This window comes from Lissotriton vulgaris, chromosome 2_1 (genome assembly GCF_964263255.1).
Source record: "Lissotriton vulgaris chromosome 2_1, aLisVul1.2, whole genome shotgun sequence".
NCBI classification, from domain to species: domain Eukaryota; kingdom Metazoa; phylum Chordata; class Amphibia; order Caudata; family Salamandridae; genus Lissotriton; species Lissotriton vulgaris.
Genome location: NC_141687.1, coordinates 112078003 through 112094221, shown reverse-complemented (window position 1 = coordinate 112094221; position 16219 = coordinate 112078003). Strand labels below are relative to the sequence as shown.

Here is a 16219-nt window from a genome sequence, read left to right as displayed (position 1 = left end):
TCTAATGCGCGAACATGGACTCCTACAATTGCATGTAAAAAAAGAGCATCCATGGCAGAGCCAGTCTAACCCTAGGTTTTGAATACTGTTGTGAAGCGCCAATCACGAGTTCGGCATGTGAATGCAAGCAGTTTACCCACAAGTGCTAGGACGCATTCTTATTGGTCCCTTGTGTCGCCTCGTGCCACCTAATATTGCTCTGCACTTTCATATTTGTAATTATTACTGGAAGCCCGTAAACTGGACATTTTATTTTCAGTCATAACCTGAATTATGTCATATGGTCTAAAGGAAGCCTTACTCCATTGTTGGAGGTTTAACTAATCTTAATTCTACAGAAAACACGTACAACTACTTCCGCTGTGGGATAAAATACTATACTTTTCACACGCTGCCCTGTCTTTGTAGTCCATCTCTGGGTCACATTTCGTCATTCCACAGCCCAGGACATCACCCCAAGGACTGTACCTCTTCTGTGGCCCCAAACTGTAGTCTGTATACGCTATGTTAACTGAGAAAAGCATATCTTTGTATCTATTGGCATTATAAATGACAAAGCTATTAATTTCGCTATTTTCAAAACCAACACATAAATAAAAAATGTGTCATTTACAATACCAATAGCTCAAACTTTCGGAATGCGAGATCTATTGCATTGCAAATGCTTGTTTAATGTTCTTCCCCTATTCCACACATTACCTCGCAGGACGCCGCCCGCTTTTATTTGAATTTTTACTAATGGCGGTCTGCTTTAACTAAAGCAGCCACGTTTTTTTATTTATTCATTTTAGCAGCGTGGTCCGCAGTTAGCGCCAGCAATTATTAATTTATTAATTATGTTTACTAGTGCCCATGCAGCGCTTTCACATTCATAGAGGCTGCGCCCCTTCCTTTACACAAACTACGTCTAAAGAAAGGTACGCGGCTGACATTTAAGTGAAAACGCGGCATGGGCGCTTTTACCAAAAATCTGTTTGTAAACTTGACAAACAGAGGTTTTATTTTTGTCAACCCCCCCCCAACGCTGCGTTTTTCTTTTAATGTCGGACATGCCCCTTCCTTTAGACGCGGCTTGTCTAAAGAAAGGGGCGTGGCCTTTATGAATGTGAAAGTGCAGCATGGGCGCTAGTAAAAAAATAACAGATATTTGCAATGCGATAGGTCTCGCATTCGCGAGAGTTTAAGCTATTGCATTGCCAACAGCTTAAACTCTCGCTAATGCGAGAACAATTCCATTGCAAATGCTTGTTTACTTTTGTTCCTTGTTTATTCTTTCCTTTTTTCTGTCCTTTATTTCTTTCCTTCTTTTTTCTTCCTTCTTGCCTTCCTTTCTTCTTTTTTCCTCTGTACTATACTGTTTTCCTTTTTTCTCTCCTTTCCTTTTTTCCTCTGTTTCCTACATTTTTTTTTCTTTCTTACCTTCCTTCTTAGTTTGTTTCTGTCTTGCCTTCTTTCTCAAAGGCATGAACCTAGCAGGCAATGCTAGACAATTTGGCTTTTTTAGATCTGTTTTAGCCAAGAACTTTTTACAGAACCCCCTTCCTCCAGGATTTTGCAGCCTGGAATGGCAGATTTTGCAACAAAAAATTGCGTTTTAAACCCCAAAATATGCGGTCTTTTTGTGGCAAGCAGATCATGTACCTGTAACAAAAATACTGCTCGGTCCTTGATTTGTCACTGTTGGAGACTCTGACAAATCACAGTCTGTCTCCTGGCAGAGTGGCCAGCAGCACTGTTCCTTGGAACAGGAAGGTGCCTGATGCCAGAAAGTGCACTTTTAAATTTAAAAACTGCTCTCTGGCTTCCGACAACCACCATTTCAAAGGAAAGGCACACGAGGCAGCGGGAGGCGAAGGGAGTGGCATGGATTTAGGAGCCTCAGGAGTAGGGGGCAATGGAGTTTTGAGGAGAGGTGTGTGATTAGTGTCCTCAGATTGTTGCTGGAGGGCCTACAGCACTCCTTGCTCCACCCACTACAGTAGCCCTTTAAAACATGTCAGGCCTCCAGTGGCATGGCGAGCACAGACCCACTCCTGGCATTTCTGTCCCACATAAGGTGACAAATGTTTAAAGAGCAATAGATGGACAAGTCCAAACTGAGATGGCACGTTGAGCCAAAAAACACTAGATTTTGGCCTATTTCTCTGTGCTGGGGGTGAGTGTTAGACATTGTTCAGCATTCCGTCCATCATTTGTTTTTTCTGCATTAGTCTTTCAATGGTGGCACCTGTTCCGCCCTCCAGAGTCGTGCAGTTTTTCTTTTGGCTACACTCAGCCCCAAGGTAACCCATGAGTGCTCCATGTGATTAAGGCCAGACTCTCCCCAAATATTAAGTAAACACCATTTAGCAGTGGTAGTAACAGTGCTACTGCATAGGGAACTCCTACATCCCATAATCCGGTCCCAAAACCGTTGTATTAGTGGGCAGTTCCATACAGTGTGGTAAAAAGTGCAGATCTGTCCACAGCCACGCCTTCAAAATTCATCAGTTGCTCTACCTATTTTGAACATAGTGCATTGTTCATAGTAAGAGGGGGGTAATATTTTTAGTTGGACAAGGTGGAACCCTGCCTGGATGCCTACCTCTCTTGGGAATGCTAGGGCCTCCGTTCAGTCGTCTTCCAGACGTCCAAATCCTAAGCCCACGTTACAAAAGGGCATCAGGAACGTTGTTGATCAACTTTTTATATGTCCGGGATGTGGTTTTACGTGGCGTATGTTCGTCTATCAGTCTGTCTTCTAGGAGCAATAATTAAGGGAATTCTGTCCCTCTCAGTGCAGCTGCTGTAAGTGTGTTTTATATTTGCAGGTAACGAAAGGTCTCAGAGGGGGCCAATTCGTAATCTCGTTGTAGGTCTAAAAAGGGCTTGATATCCCCTCGATCCCATAAATCGCCAACCCGGGCAAGGCCAATTAGATCCCACTTGTCAAGACCTGGTTGTGTCCCCAGGTAACCCAAAGCCGCTGTGTCCCAGAGCGGTGTTGCTTGTGTGATCTTGCCCTTCCAGTCCAGGGCCTTGGTGATTGTATGCCAGAGGTGTATCACCACTGTAGGCGGACTGTGGAGTTTATGCATGCGAGTAGCGGCAAACAGAGCATTTAGGTGTTCCCTCGGTTGCATCAGTAGTCTGTTCATTCGATATGCAGGCTCGTGTTTGGCAATTCTTGACATTGTTTTGTTTATCGAACACGGTCCCCCTCCAGTGTGGGTTTTCTTTTTTTTAAAGAAATTAAATATTGAAACAAAACTGTATTAAAAGATGAGAGAATGCCTGAATCTTAGACACAGTATAACAATCCCAAGTTCCATGATAGTTTGTCAACAATAGTGTAGGATACGCGAATTCTTACAGAAATAAAATTTAAAAGCAAAACCAGGACAATTTAATAAATGATACTTGATGCAGCATTGAAAACATGCATTTTAGCAGACTTTAAAGTAATATATATGTATTAATTTGTATTCTACTTTATAGATCGAACTGAAGAAATTTTGGAACCAGATGAAGAACGCAGAGGTCGAATTAGGAGGCAAGAACAAAGTGCTCGATCTGCCAGGATGCTGTATGTACTCCAGCAACAGGTGAGGAACTAAATCACAATAGGCAACTTAAAATTTGTGTTAAGAAAGATGGAGTGTAATCATAGTGATCATTTCTAATGCATCCATATATTTTCCTATCTTGGGCGGTGAAGCATGCTTTTTTTGCACCGATTGAGTGAAAATGATTTTTTGATTAATTTGAAACGTGCTCCCTGTTCACGTACCCCTCGGCATGCTTCCCATGGGGATGCATGCCGAGGGGCAGAACACATGCTCCCTGTGTGCATGTATCCAGGTTCCTGCACAGCATACACTTTTCAGTCAATACTGTGAAGCGACCACAAACCATCCCGCCAGACAAGAGGAAACTCCTAATCTGGTGAGCAGTCTGATCATGGCTTTGGCAGGGTGGCTGTGGGGCGGACTTGGTGCCGCACCGCCAAAATCGTAATCAGGCCGCATGTCTACTTATCCGTTTCAGGCAGGCAGGCTTTTAACCGGCCAAAGATAGCTGGGGCAACAATAGCGGTTTGATTTGGTTGCTGGTTCTGAATAACCTCCTTGTGGAGGAACTAGTGTCCGTGTCCTTGACTTTTCATAAGATTTGACATTGCTGACCACCGTATTTTAATGCATCTAGTAAAACAAATTGGCAAAAGACACTTTAGTCCAGTACTACCAAACACACACCATGTAGTGCTTCAACCTAATGCAACTTGCCATTTCCCAGTTACGCCTCTCGTTCCTGTAATATTGTTTTTGCTCCACCTCCGACAGACCTCACCTGTTTGTACGATATACCAATAGTGTTATGGATGAACAATGAAGGTACCGCCAATTGATTATTTTAAGTTTGTGGCCTAGAACTAAATCTCTGTAAGCAAATCTTGGTAGTTTTAACGGAGGATGTAAAGAGCTTAATTGAGAGGCTGGTGGCTATCCTGGCAGGTCTGTAAGGGCAGCTGGGGTCTTGTGGCTGTCTGGAGGAACTCCCTCCCAATTTAGAGATCCATGTCTTGTTTGTGGAGACATAATAATCTCAGACAGCATTGTTAAAAAAAATAGCATTGCATGTGGAATATAAAGGTACCATACTCTGAGTGAAAATGGTATTTTGTTGAATAGCACCTTGCAGGCTTGAGAGCCTCAAAAGGGTTAAATGCTATCTTTATGCGATCAGAACTTTTGGGAGGGGAGAAGGGAATGTGGGGTGGGGGGAGGTTGTAAAGTGCTGTCAAACTCCTGGAGTAAAAATGAGGACTTGCTCTCTATGAAAGGAATACCAATGCTTTGGATCACTGTTATTTGAAATCGATTTCATTAAGCCTTATTTGTTTGCAAAACAGGACTTCTTGAGCATTATTAGGACAGCTTATAAAAGTCACTCTGTCGTGTCATGCATGTGGCAGCTGTTAAATAAAACTCTACATCAGCAGATCTATGGAATTCTTCTCTACCTATTACTATAGCTTAGAAACCTCTGTTTATTCTGTGTCCAGACAATTATTCGCCTGCTGAAACTTGGGGAAGAGTCTGGCATATCATCAGTGCCCATTGATGATTATTGCTGATCTGCAATGTTACGACCTGCATTGAAATAGAAAACAACGTAGACATGCTATGGGTAGGAGTAAATCATCTGACAAGCCGGTCTGAGCAGTGCTTACTATGCATGCTCGAATCCATTGCACCAAAGAAACCAGGATAGTCTCAGGGAGATGGTACACAGTGTTTAAAGGTAGATTGAATGATATAGGGAGAGGAAAAAGGAGGATGAATGGATGTAGTGAAAAGGTTGTAGAGAGAAATTATAATAAACTGTATCAAATAATATTCGTCGTAACCACAGGAGAGGAAGGGATAGAAAACAACGCTCCTACTCCCCTCGGACAAAATCTAAATTACAACTAAGGAGCGTCATGCCAAAAGCTAAAGATGTGCAAGCATGTATCAATAACTCCTGTTTGGAGTCACATATATGAAAAACCTCTTCAGGTTGTTCAGAAGGCCCTCACTCACCAACCTGGTTGGTGACATGCTTCATCATCGGGCCCCACCAGGAGTGGCCGAATGCCACCCCGGTGTGCTGCAACGCTAGGTTACTGCAGAGCTGTTTTTTTTGGAATGTGCAATGTGAAATAGAGTGATTTAAAAATATCCAAATTGTGTCAAAAAAAGTTTTATTCGTTTTGCCAATTGGATATGTATAAATATTTCCTTCACATAGGCTGAAACATGTTGACCTCCAAGGGGTAAATCTGGACTTCTAATTTAGGTCCTTTACCCTACACATTTTTTATACATATCCAATTGACAACACGAATAAAACTTTTTTTGACACAATTTGGATATTTTTAAATCCCTCTATTTCACATTGCACATTCCAAAAAAACCAGCTCCGCAGTAACCTGGCGGTGCAGCACACCGGGGTGGCATTCGGCCACTCCTGGTGGGGCCCAATGATGAAGCATGTAACCAACCAGGTTGGTGGGTGAGGGCCTTCTGAACAACCTGAAGAGGTTTTTCATATATGTGACTCCGAACATGGGTTATTGATACATGCTTACTCATCTTTTTCTATTGACATGACGCTCCTTAGTTGTTTTTTATATAGTGTTTTAGCCTGGTCGAATTAGTAAAAAGCTATTCAATAGTATACAGCATTACTACCCCTGCTCTGTGTGGCTATACTGGGTAATGGTGCACACCTGGGGGAAGTAGTAGACAAATGCAGCTGATCAATATGTCTGTATAAAAGTAATTCATACATCAACTGTGAAAGTCTGTCGCGATTTAGATGCTGATCTCGATTTGCTACCGGTGCAGATCTTTACTCTGCAATTGATGTTCTAATTTGTCTTCTTCAGCAGTTTTTTGTACTGCTGATGATGTGGATGAGAAAGAGCTAAGTTGATCCCTGAAAAGCGTTACTGCTTGTTTCACTAAAAGTGTTCTAGACTTCAGACTCGAGTGTTTTAAGGGTCGGGACTTGAAATTGTTATGCTTGAGGATTTAATTTTACAAATGCTGTTTGCTTGTACATTTCTTGTATGCTTGACCAGAATAAGTCATATTTGGAGTCAATACATTAAGAAAAAGGTTAATAATGCCATAGAAATATCAAGCTAACCCTTTTCATTCTGTTAAGCATTGATCTGCTTAAAACAGAAACTGCGTCTTACACCAGTATGTAATATGGCATGATGCACAGCAGTGGAAACGCTCTTTTTTACAGATGTAGAACATTTCAACTTGTTTGCATGTCTTGGCCATGTATCATTCCATTAATACCAATGCAATTGTTTGCCTATTGGAGCAGAATTAAAAAGGAGATTTGCACAAATAAGGCAATGGTAAAAGTGGTAAACATTAATAAGACACCTATTTCAACCCACTGCAACCAAAATCTAGTCCTTAGAATGACCAATTGGAATACACAAGTAATGATGAGATGGCAGTTAGGCTAACAAGATCATTGTAGGGACGCCCTTTTGAGCACGGACGCACTTTGGCAATATCCATAATTTACGACGGCATTTCCAGGCATTTCCAGGACTGAACCCACTACTTGCCGCACCCGCTCCGCGGGTGCCGCTTCGTCCCTCTGGACACCGGGACACTGGTGAAGGTCTGCAGCAGGCTACCGGGTGAGTGTGGTCAGCGGGGCTGCGAGCGTGCAGGGGACTCCATTGCCCAGGAGTCCCTGCAAGACCATTTTCCAACTTCCGGTCCGCTCTCCCCGCTGCCGCCCCCCGCCCCTCTGCTGTGTTAAAAACCCTTACCGCTTCTCCTCCTGTGGGACGCCCTTTTGAGCACGGACGCACTTTGGCAATATCCATAATTTACGGCGGCATTTCCAGGCATTTCCAGGACTGAACCTACTACTTGCCGCACCCGCTCCGCGGGTGCCGCTTCGTCCCTCTGGACACCGGGACACTGGTGAAGGTCTGCAGCAGGCTACCGGGTGAGTGTGGTCAGCGGGGCTGCGAGCGTGCTGGGGACTCCATTGCCCAGGAGTCCCTGCAAGACCATTTTCCAACTTCCGGTCCGCTCTCCCCGCTGCCGCCCCCCGCCCCTCTGCTGTGTTAAAAACCCTTACAGCTTCTCCTCCTGTGGGACGCCCTTTTGAGCACGGACGCACTTTGGCAATATCCATAATTTACGGCGGCATTTCCAGGCATTTCCAGGACTGAACCCACTACTTGCCGCACCCGCTCCGCGGGTGCCGCTTCGTCCCTCTGGACACCGGGACACTGGTGAAGGTCTGCAGCAGGCTACCGGGTGAGTGCGGTCAGCGGGGCTGCGAGCGTGCAGGGGACTCCATTGCCCAGGAGTCCCTGCAAGACCATTTTCCAACTTCCGGTCCGCTCTCCCCGCTGCCGCCCCCCGCCCCTCTGCTGTGTTAAAAACCCTTACCGCTTCTCCTCCTGTGGGACGCCCTTTTGAGCACGGACGCACTTTGGCAATATCCATAATTTACGGCGGCATTTCCAGGCATTTCCAGGACTGAACCCACTACTTGCCGCACCCGCTCCGCGGGTGCCGCTTCGTCCCTCTGGACACCGGGACACTGGTGAAGGTCTGCAGCAGGCTACCGGGTGAGTGTGGTCAGCGGGGCTGCGAGCGTGCAGGGGACTCCATTGCCCAGGAGTCCCTGCAAGACCATTTTCCAACTTCCGGTCCGCTCTCCCCGCTGCCACGCCCCCCTGTTTTACCCAGCCACCTACTTATTGACCTAGCACTCCCGCAGCGCGGGACGCAGCCCGGGGCAAAGACCGGGCTAAGAGCGGGCCGTTTGAGGCCGTTCGAGGACGGAGAGGACTGGACTGGCCCATCCCTTTGTCATCTGGTACTCCTGGATCCCATAGATTTATTTAGGGACTTAAGATCCACCCTCGCCATTGTGTTCTTATTACAATGAATTCAATGGTTACTCGCAGCAAAACGTCTAAAGGTGGGTCACAGATTAGCGGTCCCATGGATGATTTTATTACCCGTACCAACATAGCTATTGACAAAGAGATATCCAAACTCCAAAACCGGGTTTCGCTAGAATTAGATGCTGCTAGACGATTGTCCCAAGTAATTGCACTTTCTAAGAAATCCTCCCTAGGCCACATAGCTGCTTCTGTCACCCCTGAGCGCCCGGCCCTTCCACATTGTATAATTACTCAGGTCGATGTTCCCCATTCCCCGACCCCGGCTACTTGTCAGGTGGCCTTAGAAAATAACGTTGAAATAATCCCACCAATACCATCTAGTATGCCCAACCTAACCTCAAGTGTTCCCTTTTCGATAAATTTACCTAATATCACCCCAAGTGGCAAGCAACCAAAGAGGAAACGCAATTCTCGCTCTGCCTATTTCCGCAAAAAAGCGAAAATTGCTGTTCCCAAAGATCTGCCTTCAACTAACACCGCAGCACTTAGTACTGGCGCAGAGTCTACTCTCAATGCGCAGCCACCCAGCGGGGGACAGGAAGGGGTTCCATCCATTCCCTCCTCTAATATTCCAGCAGGTGCGGATCCGGGAGTAGATGGGTTAACTAATAATAATAAGGAATTTATAGAGGTGGTATGGGAGACTCTCAAAAAACTGCTGTCACCCCTAGATTTAAGACTTTCTAGGATTGAAAACAACTTGCTAGAAATGGAGAAGAGCATTATTGCTTTGGCCACTCTGGGGTTGAAAACTCTTGAGAACCAGGGCATTACTGCTGCTGACCCAGTGTCACAACCCGTTGCACCCTGCACCAACCAAACTTCCTCTAATGTACCACCCTTAACAAAACCCGTCCCCAAACCTAGGACTGTTACGGTGGAGCAGGCTCGTGAAAAACCAAACGCCCCTTCACGGGACACTTCACGCCATCAGCAAAATTTTAAGCATAAATTACCCAACAGGTCGATTCCTACTGAATCCCAAGCCCCTCCAGCAAAAGACAACTTTAGAGGTGGCTATATTGACCTCCCCCCAGAGGCAAACGACTATGCGGTTGTTCTGACGGGTGTTCCCATGATAGGTGACGGTCAATCTGAAAATCACTGGTCGCTCAAAAATAAAATAATGCACTGGCTAAACGTAAACAGACCAATCCCCAATGGTCGAAGAAGCCGTGTATTAATGGTTCGCAGAACTCCCTGGGTAGGCCCAACGCTGAAATCTATCCCGGGAGACTGCGTAGTAGTGACCTTTGAAGATCCCCACACGGCGCATCACATTTGTATGTGGCCAAACAATGATGACTCCCTAGTTACACCTAAACCAGTATCCTTTTTTTATCCTCCTCGACCAAGTCGAACCCAGGGGGAAAATTGGACACTGGTCCAGCAACATCCATGGCTGAACAAGCCCCGTGGCCAGAAGGAGACCCTACTACATTGGAACGGTCTCTCCACGTACAATAGATTTGGGACCCTAGAGGAGGTGGATTGACTCCCAGTGCACCCAGCTAACCAACTTCGCACGGAATTCTTACCACTGCAGGAGCATGAGTCCAAGGATTGCACTGGTTCAGAGTTTGTAATAAATAAAGCGGTGCGACCAACTAGCCTGTGGTTTGTAGGGGAAGCCTCCACATCTGATATAATTAAAACTCCTGATAGGGAAGATTGGCGGTACCTACCCTATAGGTCCCACTCTGAAGTTACCTCTATCGAAGCATCAGGTCCTTCTTCTTCTGGTTGCCTTGCGACCCCTAACCAGCAATCTGAGCTACCTGTGAGGTCTCCTAAACTTGAGAATACGTTTGTTTCTCCCAGGCCTATTGTTCTTACCAATGCTTCTTCACCCGGTGACTCTGCCCTAAAAATCTTAAGTTGGAATGTGGCTGGTCTTGATCGTAATTTCAACAATCCTGAATGGAATGATTTCCTGGAACCATATCACATCTGTCTTCTCCAGGAAACCTGGTGCATGGAGCCAAGACACCGAGTGGGATTTTCTACTTTTTTTATCCCCGCTGCCCAGGAACAAGGTTCCAAAGGTCGCCCCTCAGGCGGCCTAATCATTTGGATCAATGTTGCATTGGACTTTAGAGCGAAAGTAAGAAACACCCAGTCACCTGATCTCCAGTGGTTAACGATAACCCACAAAGGGGGAAGAAGTTTGGAACTTTTTAATATCTACCTGAGGGGTGCCAAAGGTGGCGCATCACATCTACCCTCTACTGGCCTAGACCACAATTTGGCCGCCTGCAATGTGGACTCTTACGTAATGCTTGCAGGCGACTTCAATTGCTGTTTTGAGCCCCTGGCTAGAGAAGACATCTTGGACACTTTTGAGGAGGATTCTAGGAGAGGCATTCCTATTCTTAGCCTTGACCCGATCCCTAAATGGTCGCAAAACGCCATTGAGATTAATGCTCTTTGCATGGAGCACAATTTGCGTGCAGCTAACGGGCGCTCCAAATCTGACCACACAGGTGCCCACACCTACAACAGACCAGGCTACACATCAAGGATTGATTTTGTGATGCTCAACTATAACCTCTGGCAACATCACCAAGATATGGAGGTTATAGCGTCAGGTGATAGTGATCACAATTCCCTATCACTAACTATCTCATCTCCTTGGCAGGGTGGAAACCAAGGCCCTCCTGGCCATAATTGGAAATCTACCCACGAACTAGCCCCTACAAACTGTAGTAGGCGCCTGAAATGGGCGAAAGTTTCAGCCGACGAAACAAAGATGGCCCAAGCCGGGACTATCTTGGAAGGAGTAGAGTCTCGGATGGACACCTCAGAGCTAACTGATACTAAGATTCTACCCCTATACACTGAGACTGTTTTGGCATTGAGTAATTTATTCATTGTTCCCCAATCTACTCGTAGGGGCCCCGCGAAACAAACAGCTAAGTGGTTTACAGGCAAATGTCGCGTAGCTAAGAGGGAACTTGTGGCCACATTAAAATCCAAAAATGCAGCTGATATCAGGGCCGCTAGGAAAACTTACAAAAAAATCCTATCTGTAGCCAAACAGGAATATGACTCTAATTTCTGGGGAGATCTAGTAGAGGCAAGCACCAGGAAGGACGCCAAGGGGTTCTGGGACCTTTTAAGATCTAGGGAAAAGCCGATTGACCAACAGCTCACTTGTAGCATTCCCGGGGGCGTATGGTTTGACCATTTCTAAAAATTATATTCTGCACCTTCGGGTCCCTTCCAGCCAGGGGTCCCACCCACGGTTTCACTGCCTTAATCTATTTTTGCTCCCATGTGCCAGGCCGAGTTATTTACCAGCTTGGATGTTGAAAGAGCAATCCAATGCATCGTCCCAAACAAAGCGGCAGGTCCTGATGGGATCCCAGGAGATCTAATCAGGAATTACCCGTCTTCCTGGAGCAGATTAATTGCCTCCCTTTTGAACGAGGTATTACTGGGCGGTGCTTTTCCGGACTCCTGGAGGGGCCCTGAAGTTGTACCCATTTTTAAAAAAGGTTCTAGGGACGACCCAGCGAACTACCGGCCAATTAGCTTATTGGATTCTTCCCAAAAGGTGGCAGGAAAAGTGGTATTGGGCAGAATTATTCAGTGGGCCGATGAAAATAATATCCTGTCAGATCTCCAAGCGGGTTTCAGAACAGGAACAGGCACAATCGAGCAGACGTTCCGCCTTCTGATGATCTATTGGAAAGTGGTGGTGCTGGGAGGGGGCAGTCTGTACTTGGTCTTCATTGACTTGCGGACTGCGTTCGACCTAGTACCACGAGCACTTTTATGGAACGTCCTCGATGGGTTAGGCCTCCCCCCCTACCTGCTCTCGCTCCTTGTAAAATTCCATGACAGGAATTTTGCCCAAATTAGATGGGGTACACAGGGAGAGAAAACATCTTGTATACCCGTGGACAGGGGCGTTCGGCAAGGGTGTGTGCTTGCCCCCACTCTGTTTTCTCTTTATATCAACGGAGTGGTGGAGCACTTACTTCAGCAACCATCAGACGCACCCACCCTTGCTGGAAGGAAAATTCCGACGCTCCTGTTCGCGGACGATACCCTCCTTATTTCGAAATCCCCAATGGGCATTCAGTCGCTGCTCTCCAGCTTTAAGGCCTTTTGTGATGAAAGGGGTTTGGCCATAAATATAGGGAAAACCAAATTTTTGGTTCTTAATCCACCCAAAAAATCTGTCTTTCCCCCGGTCCTAGATTCTGTTCCACTTGATCGCGTTAAAGAATTTGACTACCTGGGAATACGCATCAGTGACACTATGAGCTGGAAGGCACACCACCATAAAGTATTCTTGACGCACAAAAGGGTGGCAGGTGCCTTGCTCAAGGAGCAGCGAGCCTCATCATTAAAACCTATTGGGGCGCCCCTGGACATCTATAGGGCAAGGGTTGTGAGCGCGGCACTTTACGGTGCCGAACTGTGGGGCACTCATAAAGTTGACACTCTGGCTCGCCTTGAGAATAACTTTCACAAAGACCTAATGGGGTTGCCCCACAGCACACCAACCATCCCATTGCTGCTAGATGCAGGTACCCGGGCTATCTGCGATCAAGCGAAACTACGCTGTGAGAAGTTGGCCTGATAGGTAGTGTTTCCAATTCTGGAACCACTGGTTATCAGTCCAAACAAACCCCAAAGATGTCAGGTTGTAAGTCAACCTTGTAGACAAGCTATCCTAGTGGTAGCATGGACTAAGCAGCCTTAAAGGCTTAACTTAAGAGGTCGTGTTAAGCGAGCTGTTTTACCACATACAATCCTGTAATCAAATGAAAGGACACCACACAAGTATATATTATAAAAATATATATATTTATTTCTAAATTACTCCCCAGTACTCTTTATGAGGAAAGGGGCACAAGCGTTAAATCAAAAGCACTGTTACACATATAAAGTTGCACAATTATGGATGAGGGCGGGTGGCCACTCAGACCATATATCAAAAAAGTGGTATAAGTAACACTTTACGAACAATGGTTAGGCCTAGGGCCTAGAGATTCGCTGGGAGCAGTCAGGACAAGCAATGAAGAAGTCGGGAGTAGCCCACAGGAGACGGATGCAGCACGGAAAGTGCAGCGCGCACCAATGCACTGTCAATGGTGCGTAAAAGTCAATTAAAGTGAATAAAAAGATACTTCCGCTGAACCTAGGAACACAAAACTTTAGACACAGACCCTAGAGGTGTGTACCAGTGTAAAGACACCGGCGTTGCAAAGTTACCTCACCCACAGGCCGTGGGTGCACAGGGTCGAAGTGGCGTCGGGTTCTGTCACGCAGGTTCTGGGTGCTTGGAGCTGTTGCAGCTGCAGGCGCTGTGAAGCAGAAGTGTCCGGTGCGATCCAAGGGTGGATCGATGTAGAAAAGTACCTGAAAGCAGAGGGGACAGAGTCTGGGTCACTCAGCAGTGACCAGGGTGGAACCAGGACGGAACCAGGCAATGTCGGGCGCAATCAGGCGGTTGTCGATAGGCTTCTCTCCGCTGTCACGTGGGCTCTGGGGCATCTGCGACGTCCAGGAGCAGGTCACGATCTGTCCCACGTAGGCTCTCACCGTCAGCACCGTCGGCTTGAAGATTGTAGCAAACAGCACTTGGCAAAAGCAATCCACGCGGAACCGGGAGATTGCTTATCACTCGAACCAGGAGGGTCAGAGTGGGTGCTCCTTTTCACAGGAGCTGGTGCAGATCTGGAGCAACCAGAAAAGCAAGTCGTATTTCGAAGTTCGTCGGCACAGGGGCCACAAGCCAGCTGGCAAGTGACCGGGCCAACGCGTCGAGCGCACACAAGCAGAAGGGCCCCACGCAGCACTCGTCGAGTGTGGAGGGGTGAGCTTTGGTGCAAGTGGAGCTCGGGGCTGGGGCTTCTCAAACCCCGGTGTACAGCTTCGAGGGTCACTCGTGGGCCGCACGGTCAGCGTCTCGTGGCCTTTTCAAGATGGCGTGCCCCACGCTTCCGGTCGCCTCCACGGGTCTCAGCTCTGCAGGGACTGTGGATCGGGCAGGTAGAAGGCAGGCAAGCTTGATCTCGTCGATCTCTGTCGCTCGAGTTCCGGCGGGAACTGCAACAAAGCAAGGGTCGAGGGCTGGATGGTGCCTGTTTGCACAGGGTGGTCACTCCTTGACCACAAGGGAGATTCTTCAGTCTTCTCACGTCGTGTAGAAAGTCGAAGGGTCCAGATTTCGTTTCTTATGTTTCTTCAGGATGATCTGAGGTCCGTTGGGACTGCTCCCCCTCTTATTCGAATCTAGGGGGTTGGACATCCTGCTAGGTCCCCTCCTATGGGTGGGACCCAGGAAGGGGGTGGTTACACCCCTCTCCTTTGATCCTGGCCGCGCTGGGACAGGGGCTGGGAGGCCCCAGAACCGGTTTGGCCGGATCCTGCAAGGGGCAGCCTTGTGCTCCCCAGGCAGTGTCTGGTTTCATTGAAACCTCCCTACTCCAATCCACTATCTCCTGTCTGGGGTGGTTTGACACCGCCCTGTGACAGGAAACTCTTTGTCCAGGCCTCCTCTGCCGGGTTTCGGTCAGCAGCAGGAGGTCAGACCCGTGTCTGTGGCAGGGGCATCCATTTTGTGGATCTGAGGCTCATTTTAAATCAACCGCGTTTCAGTAAAGTAACATGTCTTCTCCCTCTAGAAGGGTGGAATGCTACCCCCGTCGCCAGAACTGGCGAGGGGGTAGTATTCCAATTCGTATGACACCTTACACGACATGTTTTGATAAAGCCAAACCAAAGTTGCTATATAACCGCGAGGATTATAAGGCGCTTAAGAGTATATGGTATGGCGTTATCCCGGATCAGCTTAGGGAGTTGTTCCCGACAGCTGCAGACAGGCTCAGCTCATGCCAGAGCACCATCTCACATAAAACCACGCACTCTGCCTCCAGGATTGATGAGGCCTTCCATAGGAGTGGCTTACAGGCTATATATGTGTCCAGATATAGGTTTAGATATAGGTATACTATATCTAAGCAAGGGGTGATTACACCCACTTGCCCCAGCTGAGTGATCAGCCAGTTGTGTCAATTTAAGAACCAGCCAGGGGTGGCAAAAGCTATGCTTCAGCCCCTGGTAGGCCTTGGTGGCACCTATGCCCTGGGCACCTATAGTGCATGGTACAGGGGCTGACAAGGAGTCCATTTCCAATTGTGGTATGTACCTATAGCACATGTATTACAAATTTAGAGAGAGAACAGCAGGCTGGGGGTCTGATTAGCAGGCCCACAGCCTCAGTAAGTCGAAAACCAGTGAAGCAAAAAGCAAAAATTGGGGTGACCATAGGATAGCAGACCCTACTCTCCTACATAACCCCCCCCCAAACGCAGGGACATTAAACTTAACCTTGACCAGATAAGTCTTCATGTTCTAAGTGGAAGTACCTGGAGAGACCATCTGCATTACCATGGTCAGTCCCTGGGCGGTGCTCCACTGTAAAGTCCATCCCCTGTAGGGAAATGGACCACCTGAGCAGTTTGGGATTTTCACCCTTCATCTGATTTAGCCACAAGAGGGGCTTATGGTCTGTCTGAATTAGGAAGTGAGTGCCAAACAAGTATGGCCTCAACTTCTTCAGGGCCCAAACCACAGCAAAGGCCTCCCTCTCAATAGCTGACCAACGTTTCTCCCTGGGGGTCAGCCTTCTGCTAATAAAAGCAATGGGCTGGTCTTGACCATCTTGATTAAGTTGTGAAAGCACAGCTCCCACCCCCAACTCAGAAGCATCTGTCT

At 47.3% G+C, this 16219-nt stretch overlaps 1 protein-coding gene across 1 annotated transcript in view; it reads left to right on the top strand.

Moving 5' to 3' along the window:
• The window catches only part of KIAA0753 (KIAA0753 ortholog), a 294415-nt gene that overhangs the window by 53128 nt on the left and 225068 nt on the right, over positions 1-16219 (top strand). The window contains exon 4 of the mRNA XM_086954540.1: positions 3478-3584. Within this exon, the coding sequence (XP_086810666.1) occupies positions 3478-3584 (107 nt within the window). The remainder of the gene's footprint in view (positions 1-3477; positions 3585-16219) is intronic.